The sequence below is a fragment of the Callorhinus ursinus genome, unplaced genomic scaffold, assembly GCF_003265705.2.
Source record: "Callorhinus ursinus isolate GAN/ISIS: 27379988/994484 unplaced genomic scaffold, GSC_fseal_2.0 scaffold4, whole genome shotgun sequence".
NCBI lineage: Eukaryota > Metazoa > Chordata > Mammalia > Carnivora > Otariidae > Callorhinus > Callorhinus ursinus.
This window is the reverse complement of record NW_027397066.1, coordinates 64,540,662-64,559,097: the sequence shown is the minus strand read 5'-3', so window position 1 is coordinate 64,559,097 and position 18,436 is coordinate 64,540,662. Positions and strand designations below refer to the sequence as shown.

Here is an 18,436-nt window from a genome sequence, read left to right as displayed (position 1 = left end):
AGAATCAGTTGCTTTCTTATACACTAACAATGCAACTGTAGAAAGAGAAATTAGAGAAATGATTCCATTTACCATAGCACCAAAAACCATAAGATACCTCGGCATAAACCTAACCAAAGAGGCAAAGAATCTATACTCTAGGAACCACAGGACACTCATGAAAGAAATGGAAGAAGACACAAAAAGATGGAAAAACATTCCATGCTCATGGATTAGAAGAATAAACATTGTTTAAATGTCTATGCTGCCCAGAGCAATCTATACCTTCAATGCCATCCCGATCAAAATTCCAATGCCATTTTTCAAAGTGCTGGAACAAACAATCCTAAAATTTGTATAGTATCAGAAAAGACCCCGAAACACCAAGGAAATGTTGAAAAGGATAAACAAACCTGGGGGCATCACATTGCCTGATTTCAAGCTATATTACAAAGCCGTGATCACCAAGACAGCATGGTCCTGGCACAAAAACAGACATATAGACCAATGGAACAGAATATAGAGCCCATATATGGACCCTCAACTCTATGGTCAAATAATCTTCGAAAAAGAGGGAAAAAATATGCAATGGAAAAAAGTCTCTTCAACAAATGGTGCTGGGAAAATTGGACAGCCACATGCAGAAGAATGAAACTCGACCATTCTCTAACACCATACACAAAGATAAACTCAAAATGGATGAAAGACCTCAATGTGAGACAGGAATCCATCAAAATCCTAGAGGAGAACATAGGCAGTAACCTCTCTGACATCAGCTACAGCAACTTCTTCCAAGATACATCTCCAAAGGCTAGTGAAACAAAAGCAAAAATGATCTTTTGGGACTTCATCAAGATAAAAAGCTTCTGCACAGCAAAGGAAACAGTCAACAAAACAAAGAGGCAACCCACAGAATGGGAGAAGATATTTGCAAATGACACTACAGATAAAGGGCTGGTATCCAAGATCTATAAAGAACTTCTCAAACTCAACACCCAAAAAACAAATAATCAAGTCAAAAAATGGGCAGAAGACATGAACAGACACTTCTCCAAAGAAGTCATACAAATGGCTAACAGACACATGAAAAAATGTTCATCATCATTAGCCATCAGGGAAATTCAAATCAAAACCACACTGAAATTCCACCTTACACCAGTTAGAATGGCAAAAACTGACAAGGCAAGAAACAACAAACGTTGGAGAGGTTGTGGAGAAAGGGGAACCCTCTTACACTGTTGGTGGGAATGCAAGTAGGTATAGCCACTTTGGAAACCAGTGTGGAGGTGCCTCAGAAAATTAAAAATAGAGCTACCCTATGACCCAGCATTTGCAGTACTGGGTATTTGCCCCAAAGACACAGATGTAGTGAAAAGAAGGCCCATATGCACCCCAATGTTCATAGCAGCAATGTCCACAATAGCCAAACTGTGGAAAGAGCCAAGAGGCCCTTCAACAGATGAATGGATAAAGAAGATATGGTCCATATATACAATGGAATATTACTCAGCCATCAGAAAGGATGAGTACCCAACCATTACATCAACATGGATGGGACTGGAGGAAATTATGCTAAGTGAAATAAGTCAAGCAGAGAAAGTCAATTATCATATGGTTTCACTTATTTGTGTAACATAAGGAATAGCATGGAGGATGTTAGGAGAAGGAAGGGAAAAACGAAGAGGGGGAATCAGAGGGGGAGGCGAACCATGAGACTGGACTCTGAGAAACAATCTGAGGGTTTTAGAGGGTAGGGGGGTGGGGGGAATGGGTTAGCCCGGTGATGGGTATTAAGGAGGGCAAGTACTGCATGGAGCACTGGGTGTTACACAAAAACAATGAATCAAGGATCACTACATCAAAAACTAACGATGTATTGTATGGTGACTAACATAATAAAATTAAATTTTAAAAAATTAAAAAAACAAAATATATAAAATGTAAAATTAACCATTTTAAGTATATAGTCCAGTGGTATTAAGTACAATCCTACAATTGTGTAATCATTGCCGTCAATCACCAGAACTCTTTTCATCTTAAAAAACTGAAACTCTGTACCAATTAAACAATAATTCCCATTCTCCCTTTCCCCCAGACCCTGGCAATGACCATTCTACTTTCTGTCTCTATGAATCTAACTCCCCTAGGTATCTCATAAAAGTGAAATTACACAGTATTTTTCTTTTTGTGGCTGGATTATTTCAGTTAGCATAATGTCCTCAAAGTTCATCTATGTTGTAGCATGTGTCAGAATTTCCTTCCTTTTAAAGGCTGAATAATATTGCCTTGTAGATAGACAGCACATTTTGTTTATGCATTGATCCATCAACAGATACGTGGGATACTGGTTATTGTGAATGATGCTATGAACATGGGTACACAAATAGCTGTTCGAGTCCCTGATTTCAATGCTTTTGGCTGTATACTCACAAGTGAAATTGCTGAATCCTATAGTAATTTTCACTTTAATTTTCTGAGGAGCTGCTCAAACAGCCAACTGTTGCCACAATGACTGCACCATTATATCCTGCCACCAGTGGTGCAGTGTTCCAATTTCTCCACATCCTTGGTAACACTTGTTATTTTCTGTTGTTGTTGGTTTGTTGTTTTTGTTTTGAAATAGCTATCTTAATAGATATGAAATGGTCTATCATTGTGGGGTGTTTTTTTTTTTTTTTTTCAGTATAGTCAAACACAGTGTTACATTAGTTTCAGGTGTACAACTTAGTGTTTTGACAAGTTTATACATTATGCTACATTCACCACAAGCATACCAATCATCTCTCCCATTACATTGCTATTACAATATCATTGACTATATTCCTTAGGCTGTGCCTTTTATTCTCCTGACTTACTCATTCCATTACTGGAAGCCTGTATCTCCCACCACTCCCCTTCTCCCACTTCCCTTCCTTCTGGCAACCATCAGTTTATTCTCTGTATGTATAGGTCTGATGCTGTTTACTTCTTTTTTTTAGATTCTACTTATGAGTAGAATCATATGTTGTCTTTCTCAGTCTGATTTATTTCACTTAGCATAATACACTCTAGGTCCACTGATGTCATCTCAAATGGCACAGTCTCATCCTTTTCTATGGCTATGTAATATTCGTGTGTGTGTGTGTGTGTGTGTGTGTGTGTACCACATTTTTCTTATCCATTCATCTAATGATGGACACTGAAGTTGCTTCCATATCTTGGCTATCGTAAATAATGCTGCAATAAACACAGGGGTGGGGGCGCCTGGGTGGCTCAGTTGGTTAAGCGACTGCCTTCGGCTCAGGTCATGATCCTGGAGTTCCTGGATCGAGTCCCGCATCGGGCTCCCTGCTCGGCGGGGAGTCTGCTTCTCCCTCTGACCCTCCCCCCCTCATGTGCTCTCTCTCTCTCTCATTCTCTCTGTCTCAAATAAATAAATAAAATCTTTAAAAAAAATAAAATAAAATAAAAAAATAAACACAGGGGTGCACATTTTTGAATTAGTGATTTTTTTTAAAGATTTTATTTATTTGACAGAGAGAGAGAGCACAAGCAGGGGGAGCGGCAGGGAGAGGGAGAGGGAGAAGCAGGCTCAATCCCAGGACCCCAGGATCATGACCCGAACTGAAGGCAGATGCTTAAACGACTGACCCACCCATGCGCTCCTGAATTAGTGTTTTCATTTCATTGGATAAATACCCATTAGTGGAATTAAGGGACTATATATTCCTATTTGTAATTTTTTTAGGAACCTCCATACTGTTTTCCACAGTGGCTGCACCAATTTACATTCCCACCAACAGTGCAACAGAGTTCCCCTCATCTCCACATCCTCACCAACACTTGTTATTTCTTGTCATTTTGATTTTAGCCATTCTGACAGGTATAAGGTGGTATCTTACTGTGGTTTTGATTTGCATTTCCCTGGTGACTAATGATTTTGAGCATCTTTTCATGTGTCTATTGGCCATTTGTGTGTCTTCTTTGGAAAAATGTCTATTCAGGTCCTCCGCCCACTTTTCAATCACACTGTTTTTTTTTTCTTTTTGATATTAAGTTACATAAATTCTTTATGTATTTTGAATATTAACCCCTTACCAGATATACCATTTGCAAATATCCTCTCCCATTCAGGAGGTTGTCTTCTTGTTTTGTTGCTGTGCAAAACCTTTTTATTTTGATGTAGTCCCAAGAGTTTATTTTTGCTTTCGTTTCCCTTGTCTGAGGAGTCATATCCAGAAAAATGTTACTGTGGCTGATGTCAGAGAAATTACTGCCTGTGCTCTCTTCTAGGATTTTAATGGTTTCAGGTCTCACATTTAGGCCTCTAATCCACTTTGAGTTTATTTCTGTGTATGGTGTTAGAATGTGGGCCAGTTTCATTCTTTTATGTGTAGCTGTCTAACTTTCCCAGCAGTGTTTTTTGAAGAAATTGTCTTTTCCTCATTGTATACATGATTGTGGTTTTGATTTGCATATTTAATGATTAATGATATTGAATATCTTTTTGTGGGCTTATTGAACATTTGTGATACTCTTTGAAGAAATGTCCAAATTCTTTGCCAATTTTTAATTGAGTTGTTTCCTTTTGTGTTGTTGAGTTGTAGAAGTTCTTTACATACTCTAGATATTAAGCCCTTATTAGATATATAATCTGCAAATACTTCCTCCCATTCTATGGGCTGCTTTTTCATTCTATTGATAATGTACTTTGGTGCACAAAAGTTTTTAATTTTGATGTTATCCAATCCAATCTGAATTATTTTTGAAATATCATTTTATTCTCAGAATTCTAAAATTCTACCATTATCTATGTAGGTATGAATTGTTTTCATTTGTCCAACTACATAGCTAATGGACACTACAATTTTGTACTTATCTCCAACACAGAGAAAAATTTATTATTCAATATTATTTTATCCCCCTCATTTTCTATATAATTTCTCTCTGGTAAGTTTATTAGATAGATACTGAGCCTCCTAGAATTATCCTTTCATATTTTCTTTCATATAATTATTTATTTTCATTTTTTTTTCACTATATTCTGGGTAATTATATCACCTTTAACTTCCAGAAGATTAATTTGTCCTTTAAAAAGTGTCCATTCTATTAGCCCTTTTTGAAAATGTTATCAATTATATTTTTAATTCCTAAGAATTCTTTCTTGCTGATTGCTCCCTTTTCATGCCAACCTATTATTTTGTTTATAGATTTTATTGATACTAAAATATCTCTGAAATAGAAAATTGGAATTTATTTAAAGTTCTCTCAGGGTTTTAAATGTTTTGTGTTGTCTAACATTAGTTATTCTCCTTATTCACCCTGAGCTATATCTTCTATGCTATTATGTTTCCTCAAACATCTGTAGATATATATGAATAGAGGACTGGATTGACTGATACAGACATTCGTATGGATTCCCTCCACAATTGTACAAGTCTAGTTCCCTAACTGGACTCTCCTCTGAATAGGTGAACTGTGGAAGTTATGTATAACAGAATATGGCAACATACAGACTCCACTTGAGGATATGTGGGCATGAAGAAGGAAGGAGAGTTGGGATATATCCCACTCTCTCCAACCTAACTGCCAAAATAAGAAGGGCTTGGCATAGTAAGTATAACTTTTTCCAGATTTATTCTCCTCTTCAGAACTTCTAACATTATTTCATCACTTTGTGCTTAGTTCTTATTTCTCAGGCCCTTTTACTCCCTCCAGGTCTCCTTGTTAGGCATGTACTTCACTTTCCTTAGAGAACAGTTCTCTCATTCATTCTTGGGTTAAATACTGGGAGTGTATATGCTATGTATAGGGTGTATGTCTGGCTTAGCTATGTAGAATTAACTTCTTTAATCAGTTACAGGTTCTCTCCGGCTCTTTGTATTATTATTGACTCTGACATTTCTCTAAATCTGTCTTATTCATTTTGGCCTATGTTTTTTCTATCTTGTCAATCTGATACTATCTGCTTTCTAATTTACCAAAAATATGCACAATTTCTGGCTCCCTAGAGAGGCATCATTTCTTGTTTCCTAGTGCTTTTATTGATTTCTCTTTCATATTGACATAGAAAATAGGTAGACAGATGATGGAAAAACGGGAAAGGAGGAAGGGAAGGAGGAAGAGAGGTTTGATTGATTATATCCAGGGCTCTACAAGTCTGCTGTGTCCACTTTAGTTCTAGTCACACTCTTCTCCTTTTTGATATACTAAAAAAGCTTCACAAAACGCCCTCTTGCCTCTATTTGTACACCAATACAAGCCATTCTCCCAGTGGAAGATTTGAATGATTAAATACAAAGTGTCTGTGGAATTTAGTGACACATCCCTCATTTGAGACCATAGAAAAAACAATTTCTATTAAATGATGAAGATGGGAACCAGCTTGCAGTGGGTTAAAAAGTGGAAGATGAGGAAATGAAGACAGTGATTATTTTACAATTCATTCCAGAAAAATAACTATAAAAAGGAAGAAAAGAAAGATATGGTAGGGCAAGATAGAGAGAACTCAATGGGCACAGAAAGGGACTCTGGAATTAAAGGTGAGAGGAACTAATCAGTACAGACAGTTCCCTAAAAGCATAAAAGGGAAGGGTACAGAATGCAGGTAAATATCATCAATCAAGGGTATTAGCTGCAAACAGCAGAACTTACTGTCATCAGTCCAAATACAAAAAGAAATTATTAAAATACGATGCCCCCAAATCCCAGGGAAAGTTGAGTTAAGCCTACAGAGCCAGAAACAACACTCACAGCCACAGGAACTGTTTCAGCAAATATTCCTCTGCTGCCACCACGGAAAAGAGATACGGCAACCCACCATTTGACCGAGGACATTAGACCCCAGAACTTCTGCCACTGCATCGACTGAAAGCCAAAATCTTCCACACCTCATTCAGTACAAAATGGATTCCACATGGTGCTTTCTTCTTCCTGTTACTCTTTTCTAAAGAGTGGTCTCATGTAAGTGTATGTGATTAGCAGTGCCTATGTACCTGCAAAGATAACACCAGAAGCAAGGGAAACTGAGAAGGTGAGTTTCTGAATCCACCTTAGGAAGGTGGGACTCAGAGTTGGGAACATTCTCAAAAACATTATAATGATAATGAGTGTTCAAAATGAGGACATATTCAGGAAGCAGACAGATAAGCATTACAAGTGGTAGACACTATTAACACAGGAGAGAAGGAAGAGCACGTGCAAAGAAATTAAGGTAGTTTTATAAGTTTCATGGTAGAAAACTGAAGAGGATTCCAGCTCGATTACCTTTTCTTTGTTGACTTTGAGGGGTGGAGGTCATCTATTAAGAGTCAGAAGTCTAAAGAGAGTAGAGAAGGTCTGAAAGAACAAGTTGTGAAACAAACAAGGGTTTTATCAACAGGCAATTCACAGAAGACATGCAAATGGTCAGGAAACATATAAAAAGATGATCAACCACACTAAAAATCAGGGAAATTAAAATTAAAACCATGAGCTTTTTTTCATATGTGATATTGGCAAAAAATGACAGGGTTGACAATATCAAGTACTGGTGATAGTCTGAGGAAAAAGGTGTCTCAAACACTGCTGGTGGGAGAGTATATGGCTACTCTGGAGGGCACTTCAACCATGTCCATTATGAGCCATCAATTCTACTTTTTGATATATATTTTTTAAAGATTTTATTTATTTGAGAGAGAGAAAGAGAGCGCACAAGCAGGCAGAGGGGTGGAGGCAGAGGGAGAAGCAGGGTCCCTGCTAAGCAGGGAGCCCGATGCAGGGCTCAAGCCCAACACCCTGGGATCATGACTTAAGCTGAAGGCAGACACTTAACCAAAGGAGCCACCCAGGAGCCCCTCCACTTTTTGATATATCTACAACTGCACAAAAAGAACATGTACCAAAGATGCTCATTTCACTGTTGTTCATGAAACCGTATAAGGAAAACAAACTTCTAAAGAACCAACCTTAGTAAATAACAGATTCAATGCAGCAACTTGAATCTCAAGAAATCAAGAATCACCAGAATCTCAAACACATTCCTTCATTATTGATTGTATAACAGCCCCAACTTTCCTGACAGTCAGGGTCAATTATTCTTGCCAAGATAGTGGCTGTCTTCTTGTCTCCCGATTCCTAGACAAGGAGCCTAAAGATTCCAGGGAAGAGTTGTAACTTACATTCAGTGGGACTCTGACTGAGTCACCTGATGGGAGTGTTTCCCCATTCAGTGCTGTAACAGCACTCCAACCGGTCATAAGGGTTAACTTGCTTCAAGCTTATGTACCTCGGCTTGCTGACCTAAGTCCCTTGATATGTAGCAGAACTAACACGTTCCTTGAGATTTTCAGTCCACTGGCCTTGACGAGTGAAGGACCAAACTTTCCCAGAAGATAAGGCCTGACTACATTAGAAAACAGTGGCCATGGATGCCAGCAAGTCTGCTCAGGGTCATGGAGGCAGATGACTAACTGCCTGCACACCTGCTTCTCCTGCACACAGCCCCCACCCCCCGGTTTACAATAGCCAAGACATGGAACAACCTAAGCGTCCATCAACCGGTAAGTGGATAAAGAAAATATATATGTGTTAGAATACTATTCAGCCATAAAAAAAAAAAGGAAATCCTGCTATTTGAGACAACATGCATGGACCCTGAAGGCATTATGCTAAGTGAAATAAGTCAGAGGACAAATACTTCATGATATCACCTATATGTGGAATCTAAAAACAAAACGAAACAAAACAAACTCATAAGGAGATCAGATATACGGTTACCAGAGGAGAGATGTGGGGGAATTGAATGAAAGCAGCCAAAAGGTACACACTTCTAGTTATAAGATAAATAAGTACTGGGGATGTACTGTACAACATTTTAACTAAAATAAATACTGCTGCATGGCATATTTAAACATTACTAAGAGAGTAAATGCTAAAAGTTTTATCACAAGGAAAAAAACTTTTCTTTCATCTATACAAGATGATGGATGTTAACTTACTGTGATAATCATTTTGCATTATGTGTCAATAAGTCATTACTTTGTACATCTTAAACTTATATAGTGCTCTATGTCAATTATATCTCAGTACAACTGAAAGGAAAAAGAAGAAAATATTCCATACGGACTTAGTATAGCTGGCATGTGACTATACCACATATGTCTATTCCTATCAGACTGAATTACTCACCCTTTCTAATTGGAAGGGGTCCACCATGGTCAATCTTCCACCAAGTGGTTGGTTGGTTACCTTGAGAAATAGTGCTCTAGCAGAGGACTGGCCTGGATTGCTGACAGGTTGGACATTCAGAGGTCTCAGTAGCTAGATCACCTTGGTAAGTGGGAGCACATGCTGTGAGGTTCCTGCAGAGCCCCACCTCTGCTACCGTAGTCCTTTCTTCCATGGGCCCATCATGCCAGCACTGAGGTGGTAAATGAAGGGGCAGGCTGGCAGCAACTGGCCACATCCCTCTGTCTACCTGGTTGTGTATGCCTCTTCTGTGCTAGGCACATTGTGACCACTTCCACATGAGCAACCACATTTGCTTCTGGCTTTTACTACTGCCTATCTGTCCTTATATAGTCTGTGAACCACTTCTGTGTTCACAGAAAGTGGATGACCTCTGAAAGGATTCTGCCTTCTCACAATCTTTAAAGACCTCACCTAGATGCAGCGACAGTGCAGCTACTGTCCATTTTCAGTTTGCACCCACATACCAAATGGCTCAATTATACAACGAGCTCGGACTTTTCCCTCCACATAGGCCATATATGTAAGCTGAGGAAAAGGTGCATATCTAATAGCCGTGAAAACCTGGGATCTAGACTCCTGCTTACTCAGCTGGCACATCTACTTTGTTCCCACTCCTGCTCTATCCCAGATGTACTACACCTCCATCTAATCATTGTTGCTGGGCCTGCCTGACCGTAGGACTCGGTGGTCTGAAAGAACTCAGCTCATTATGGGCAGTTCCAAGTGCATGGCCCCTTGCTGATTCCATGACCAGCTGCTCTATTTTTACCAGAACCCAGTAGTATGGCAGGAGTTTCTGGGATATAATTCTCTTTCTTAAGGACATGTAATTCTCCTCTGCTTATAGCACAGACAAGCACTCAGCCTCTCCTGACCCTGTGCTTGCTTGGCTATGATGCACTGCCTTACTTTAATGCTGTTGCTAATATTGTGTCCCTTTACTGTAATAAACTCTAGATTTGTAAGCATTGTCATCGTGGGTCCTGTGCATCTTTTAGCAATTAAATACTGCTCAACCATCACTGTTAATGTAAAAACCTAGAAAGGTGAATACTCAGAACAGATAATTAGCTGATTATTTACTGATAAATGTTGCTGAGGTTTTTCAACAAAACTACCACTTTGATTAATATATCATTCATTCAGTTTTAAAGATTTCTCTTATAGTTGTTTGGTCAATTGGTAGCCTTTTAAAACTTTTTTTTTATTGTAAAATAAAACACAGATACAGAAACCTATACAAAAGAGATGTGACAGAGTTTAATGTTATTGTAACATACACCCTTGTAACCACCATTCAAGAAATAAAACTCTGCTAGCATTTCAGGAGCTCCTTCATGTACCCCCTTCCTAACTACTACTCTTTTTTTCCCCTAAAAGTAGCCACCCTCCTGACTTTTATAGTAATCACTTCTTGGCATTTCTTTATAGGTTTATCAGCCAAGTGTGTATCCCTAGTTACCAGTTTAGTTTTGCCTACTTTTTAAAATTTCATGTGTCTTCTAAATTTCTCTAAATTTACACCTACCCCCTCCATCCCTTTCCTTTGTAATGAAGAACGTGTGTGGTTTGATCTATCGTTTCCTACCATTTGGTTTTGCTGATTGCATATCCATGGTGCAGTTCAATGTGTTCCTCTGTCTTCTCTCTGTCCTGCAAATTAGCAGCTGCATACAGAGACCTGACCAGATTTAGGTTTGAGGTCTTTAGCAAGTTGTTAGTGGTGTTTTGTTCTTTCATGCAACGATGTGGAGTTTTCTCCTTTGTGACATTAGCAGCTGTGGATGCTCAGCGTTACCAATCCCTACGTTGATATCATCTTTTTTTTTTCTAGTGTTCTTTCTATAACACATTAATTAGGAAGGACCTATCATAAAACTGGGTTATTGCATATTGATAACAATTTGTGCCCTTTACATCTGAAAGTCAGATTTGCTGGATATAAAATCCTCGGTTCACCATTTTCTTCCCTTGAGCATCTTAAAAAAGTGATTCCAATTTGTTCCAGCATAAAACATATTAAAAAGTCTGATGATAATTTCATTTGTTTTAACCCGTAAGTCATGTGTTGTTTATGTCTTGAAGTACAAATGACTTTTTGTCTTTTTCTTTAAAGTTCATATACTTTTTTGGAATGCCTGGGTGGCTCAGTCAGCTGTGTCTGCTTTAGGCTCAGGTCATGATCCCAGGGTCCTGGGAAGAAGTCCTGTGGCGGTGTTGGGTCCCCTGCTCTGCAGGCCCCTCCCCCTGCTCGTGCTCTGGCATGCTCATGCATGTATCCTCGCGCGTGTGGGCTCTGATAAATAAATAAAACCTTAAAAAAATAAAGTTCATATAATTTTACTAGATACATCTTGGTCATAACTGGTTTAAATTCTTAGATACAGACTGTATTCTTCCAATGTCATTTTGAATCTTTTTTGTTGTTTATTTCAAGAGAGTTCTGAATTATAGTTTCTAGGATTTCTTCTGTTCCCTTGCTCTCATTTACTTCTTCAGGGACTCCTATTATCTATATGTTGTACATTCTTTCTACCTTCAATAATCGTCGATTTTTCCTGAATCCTTTATCTCTTTTTTTTTACTTAAAATTTTCTTTTTTAATAATTTTATTTTATTTTGTTATATTAGTCACCATACATTATATCATTAGTTTTTATTTGTTTTTTTAAAGATTTTATTTATTTGACAGAGAGAGACACAGTGAGAGAGGGAACACAAGCAGGGGGAGTGGGAGAGGGAGAAGCAGGCTTCCCACAGAGCAGGGAGCCTGATGTGGGGTTTGATCCCAGGGATCGAACCTGAGCCGAAGGCAGATGCTTAAAAACTGAGCCACCCAGGCGCCCCACATCATTAATTTTTAATGTAGTGTTCCATGATTCATTGTTTGCCTATAACACCCAGTGCTCCATGCAATACATGCCCTCCTTAATACCCATCACTGGGCTAACACACCCCCCAACCCCCCAAAATTTGCCTCCTTTTAACTATTTCTTTAGGATATCATCTACTCTGTTTATCCATTCTTGTGTTCCTTCTAGGTAGTTTTCATTTCTAAAGGTTTCCTTTTTTTCTTAAATTATCTCCTGAATTCTGTCACATCATCTCTGAACTCTTTCATGTGTATGTCATTTTCTTAATGTCTTTTAGTTTGTACTCAAAAAGGTCACAGTTTTGTTAGGGAGGATAGGAATGCTATTCTCCTTACCCTCTTTTCTCTTATAAATTTGAATGGGCTTTGACTTCAATGCTTTTCTATAGCTCATTTTTGGTTCTTCTGAACTTTTAGAGGAAACTGTGGCTTATAGAACTTCCCTCTTCTTTTGTTTCCATATGGTGTTCAGTTGGCACTTGCATTCTAGGTTTTTTTCTTTTACCCTCCTGCTTTTATCTTATCTTTCTCTTTCAAATTTTATCTCTACTGTCCCCATCTGGCTCAATGTTGATTCCACTCCTAACAGCATCTCCACAGTGTGGAGCACTGTGCAGCTGACTCAAAAGTCAGCTATGGAAGGTAGTTTCAAGAGTTCACACCGGCTACATTGCTGTAGGTCCTTCAGACCTTGCCTGGGAACCTACATACTCACCTGATACTGAGTGGCGAAAACCCCGCCCACTTTCAGCTGCTGTTCTCAAAGTGGACCATTCCACTACCAGTGAATAGCTGTTGACTATTTTGCTCTTTCTTGTTTAGGGGTCCTTTCGATGCCCCATTGTCTTCTCTACTTTTCTACCACATGGATGCCAATACCTTTTAGATGTTATGGCTGTGGATGATTCCTCCCCATCTGCTTTAACGTTAGGGGTCACAGAAAGAACTCTCACCTAGCTTTGTGTAAATGTTGTTCAAGGGTTTTTGGTTTTGGTATCCAACAGCTCTTGGCTTCTGAATCATCCCATCCTCCTTACTTCCTCCTATTTTTCTGAACCCCCTTACCATCCTCCTTATGAGCACCACCTCCATGCCCACACCTTAAGTAATGGCTGTTCTCCAGCATTTTGCCATAAGCCCCCTGTCTTCTCTCATTCTCCACACTCAGACGCCTCCCCGCCTCCACTCATCGCCTCCAGCAGTAGCTTTTGAAGTCAGTATAGTGCCAGATGAATGGAACACACTTTAAATACAAAAACACAGATTTGGGGGGGATTGTCTGAGACACTGAGGATGATACTAGGCTCACAGCATTTAAAATTTGTCATTATGATGGTTTCAGAAGTACTGTGGATGTGGCATTCTAGATTCAGTTTCACCCCCGATCATCAGAACTCATGTCCTCGAAGAATTAGATATTTTTACTTAGAGATAAGCACCTCTGTGAACCTACTGAAGGAAAAATGCAGGACTCCTCTTAAGCAGAGAGTAGCTAATTTATGCCAATTTTTTTCCTATTGAATCAACAAAAGAATACAGCTGATTCTGAAATATATGAAGTAAGATATTTCACAGGAAACATCATCTACTCTGTAACTGATCCAATAAGTACTAGAAAAACACAGGAAAAATGCAATAAATACTGGTTGGTTATTAGCTGGCTTATTGTATAATCATGGTAAATTGTGCTACTGGATTTTTCCTGGAATCTCAATCAGTGTCTGCCAAATAATTTTATGTCCAAAGGTTTAATTCGTGTGATTTATTTCTAGTTTCTAAATAATGGGAGGATAATCTCTAAATAAAACTTTCACACTGCTAATCTCTACAAGTAATTTAGCCACAGTTAGGATGCATTAGTCAGGGAAATTTAAAAACAATTCTAAAAACACCCCTTGATTCCTTACCTGGGAAAAGCAATTCAATAGGTCTTTTGGTTCTCTAGTGGCCACAGATGGCCACAGCTGAAATGAAGGGACTGTGTTTATTCAGCATGGAAGAATTATCCAGAAAGAATCTGGAAATCATAGTGCAAAAATTTTGCTAAAATTTTTCAAGTATTTTTATATCAATTTAGGGGATTAGTTTATTTAATTTAAGGTAACACTAACTCCGAGAATAAATATTGTTATTTGGTTTAGCAGAGGTAAATTTAATTGCTGATACTGTTATAAACGTCCTCTCATGAATTATAGGGAGCATCCAGTAAAATGAGCAAAGCCCAGTGGACACAGGATGAAGAGCCTTTTTATTCTCCTCAACCATCTTACCCTTCTCCATCTCATCAAACAGTTGACTGGTGCAGGTCTTCATATTTTTCTCCTATGTCCCTTCCTTCCTCCTCCTATTTTAGTATATGTGCTGCCAAAGCGAGCACCCTTCCTTCCTAATCTTAATCATATAAAAACACTGCAGTTAGTACATACATATACTACTTGTATACTTATAGTGGTCTGAGATGTTGAATGATGATATAGAGGTCAGGGTTGCAGCAGCCAAACTCAAAAGAGATGCTTAAAAAGAATAAAAGCACAATTTACAAAGATATCCCAAGATTAATGGAAACCAACATAGGATGATGTAGTATTGTAGGCTAGCAATAGTGGGAGGTCATTAACACCATTAGGCCTAAAAGGAGACAGGAGAGGAAACAGTTCCTAGAACAGAGAGTGCTGCCAGCACCAGGAAAGAGTGCTGTAGTTGATGGAATGAAAAGCCGGCCAAACCTAAAAGATGCAGCCACTTCCAAACCACAACCAGTAGGAAGATGAGAGGGAATAAATTCTCTAACTCCTCTTCCTGCCCTCTGATCCCCTATTGGCTGAAACAAAGCCAAAGCCAAAAGAGCCTGGTTAAAGACTGCAGAGGACGGTTTCTAGGGACACACATACAGGTGGAGAAGAATAGAGAATGCATCCAGCAAAGATAATATGGCCACTTTGTCTGTGAAGCACTGGTACTTTTACTGAAATTAATTGAAAACTTACAGCCATAGAATAATATTCTATATAACAGAAGATTAACTGGAAGATAATAAAAACTTGCAAAATGTTTGCTGAATAAATAAAACTTAGACTGAACTGTAAGCACAATACTAAAGTTAGGTGACTATGGGGCGCCTGGATGGCTCAGTCGGCTAAGCTACTGCCTTTAGGTCAGGTCATAATCCCAGGGTCCTGGGATGGAGCGCCGTGACGCCGTGACACCAGCTCACTGCTCAGCAGGGAGTCTGCTCCTCCCTCTGGCTTGTGCTCTCTCTCTCTCTCAAATAAATAAAGTTTTTTTAAAAATAAATAAAAAATAAAGTTAGGTGACTAGAACTGATTCTTACTTAAATTTCTAGCAATTAAGGCGCTATCTACTACAGTAGGCTCCTGCTGAAGGTTTATTAGATAGTTGGGTGAATACATGGATGCCTGGATGGACAGATGAATGTATAGATGACTCATAAAATTTTACACACATAACCTTGAATGTTATCTAGTATAGCCCCTTCACTTTGCAAATGAGGAAATGGAGTTTCAAACTGTTTAAAATGCAATACAGAATTAGAACCCAAATTTTATGACTCTAGGCTTTTCTGACTAAAATATGCCATCTCTCATTTACCATTTAAAACTTGCTTCAGGGTGCCTGGGTGGCTCAGTTGGTAAAGCGACTGCCTTCAGCTCAGGTCATGATCCTGGAGTCCCGGGATCGAGTCCCGCATCGGGCTCCCTGCTTGGCAGGGAGTCTGCTTCTCCCTCTGACCCTCTTCCCTCTCGTGCTCTCTCTCTCTCATTCTCTCTCTCTCAAATAAATAAAATCTTTAAAAATAAATAAAAAATAAAACTTGCTTCAGTCAAATCAAAGTCAATTACTGATGACAAACACACACACACACACACAGACCAAGAATCATCTTACAAAGTGGGATCCATGATCCATGGCACATGCCTTCTGTACTAGCCTTACTACTGAACCAATTAGGAGGAATCCACTTGTCTCTGTGCAACCTAAGCGAGAAATGAACTTGCATCCACAGGAAGTATTTGAGAATATAAGTCCCCAGGGGCGCCTGGGTGTTTCAGTCCTTAAGTGTCTGCCTTCAGCTCAGGTCATGGTCCCAGACTCCTGGGATCGAGCCCTACAACGGTCTCCCTCCCCAGAGGGAAGCCTGCTTCTCCCTCTCCCACTCCCCCTGCTTGTGTTCCTTCTCTCACTGTGTCTCTCTCTGTCAAATAAATAAATATAAGCTTTAAAAAAAATTTAATTTAAAAAGAGAATATAAGGCCCCAGAGCAAATGACACTTAAAAATTTTCATTACCCAATCTAAAATATACATACTTGCCTTAATATTATTCAATTAAATCTTTATCTTATTTTCTATGAAAGTACAATAAGAATAAGCTAAACCATGCCAAATTATAGGTAAATTTCTTTATCATTTCCCCAAATACATAATTTTCCATTTTAGAGACCTTTAAAGTTCTGATTGATGAAACACAAAGTATTAATTTCTCACTCCTAACTAACATTAACGTTTTTAATTCTTACATGAAGAACCCAACCCTAAAAAAAATTTTGAAACCCTTCTTAATGATACTAGGCTTAAGCTTAGCAATTCTCCACATGTGGTATAAAGATGATTTTATCCTATTGGTATGTTTATTATCTCTATCTCGTTGTTTATTTAAACACGCAAAAATGTTGATGCAAACAGTTTAGTACCATTAATTTTCAGCCTTCATTTTAGTGTTTTAGATGCAACGCATTCATGACTTTAAACATACTGTGTAAAATATTAAAAAGCTTGTTTTGAAGCCAGAAGCTATGTTGTAAATATCACCGGGATGTATTTCTTTTTAACAGATAATTCCAGAAAGATCAAATTACTTGTCCAAGGTCACACAACTTCTTTGTGGCACATATAAGACTAGAATCATATGCTTCTACTTCTTAAAAACTATGTTCATGCCTAGCACATGAATGTTTTTAATAACAACAACTTTTCAAACCTTGCAATTAACATTTAAGTAAAATCCTGCTTAAGGTGATCTCCGGAGTCCAAAATTTCAATCCACTAAATTGCAGAATTATGTTGTTGCAGATATGAAATTTGGGGAGCTAGCTGCAGGTTCCAAAGCCTTCCCAAGACTCCGCTGTGATCTGGCGCCCACAGGGGCCCTTGTTCCGTCTAGCCTAAATAAGGAGAGGTCAATTTTTGGGTTGTGTCTTGGCCCCAGGCCAGTAGAATCTCCAGGGCAGAGCCCATTCGGTCAGCCTCCGTCTGGCAATATCCCAGGGCTATAGGGATCCACCTTTCACCTCCTGCCTCTCAGGACCGGTAGCCTATTATTTTCCCGCCCATCCTGGCTGGCCTCACCGAGAATGCGAGAACTCTATTCCACCGCCTCCACCCCATATCCCCCCCATCAAACACACACCTTTAAAGAAGCAGGGAGGAAGACAGTTGCTGGGTGGAAGCCAGTAGCCAATCCCATTACGTCCAATTTTCGGTAGAGCAGGCTTTTTTTTTTTTTTTAAACTATCAACATTAGTTGTGATTCTCGACTCGGTAAGGCTAAGTCAGGAAACGACCTGTACTGCGTATCCGTAACTGAGGGGCTTTCTGCGCCAACTAGTGTGGGGTGGAAGTTTATGGACACAGATGCCCAATATAACAGCAGATACACACACCAGGTTGGTGTTGCCACGTGCCCTGGAAGGGTACTCTCTTCTCCGCTTTAATACAAATTGGCAAAGCAAAGAGAAACGGCGTGCCAGACCTGATTTACATACAGCCCAGTGCAAGGGTCTCCGCGGGTCTCCGAATCCAGCCTCCTCCGCAAAGGCAGTGATTTGCAAGGAGTGGGCCGGGAGGTGCACGAGAGGAGGACACACAGATATTGAAGGCTCCCCCGCGTGCGTGCGTGCGTGCGTGCGTGACTGCGCACGCGCGTTTTTCCGCACCGCCCGCCACGAGGGGCGCGAGTTCCGCAAGGTCTGAAGCCGCTATTCAGCGATTTAGCTCCGGCGCTTCCCTGGCGCCGCCGTCGGGAAACTGCGGGGCCTGACCTCGCCGGAGTCCACCGCCAGGGGGCGATCACCCCACGACGCGGGGGCTCTGGAGGGACTGAGAGGGAGGAAGGCGGGGGAGGGGCGGAGTTCCACTGGGGCGCCGCGACCCTTACCTCCAGGTAGTACAGGTCCACGGTAGTGATCTGCGAGTCGAGGAAATCTTCATAGGTGTTGAACTGAGTGACTATGTTGTCCACGGCCGTCAGCCCCTCGTCCCGATCCATCGTGATGCCCGGGCCAAAGCGTCCCTAGCGACCGAGGCGCGAGGGCCGGGTCCGGAGGTTCCACCCACTTCGTTTCTTCCAATCAGTTGG

General features: G+C 39.9%; 1 protein-coding gene across 4 annotated transcripts in view; it reads right to left on the bottom strand.

The window, feature by feature from the left end:
• The window catches only part of CFAP299 (cilia and flagella associated protein 299), a 573,208-nt gene extending 554,772 nt beyond the window's left edge, over positions 1-18,436 (bottom strand). For 3 of the 4 annotated variants that reach the window (XM_073891828.1, XM_073891829.1, XM_073891830.1), the window contains exon 1: positions 18,236-18,436. In XM_073891828.1, coding sequence (XP_073747929.1) covers positions 18,236-18,346 — 111 coding nt within the window. In that variant the 5' untranslated portion in view covers positions 18,347-18,436. The remainder of the gene's footprint in view (positions 1-18,235) is intronic. The other variant, XM_025887823.2, reaches the window with a different exon arrangement.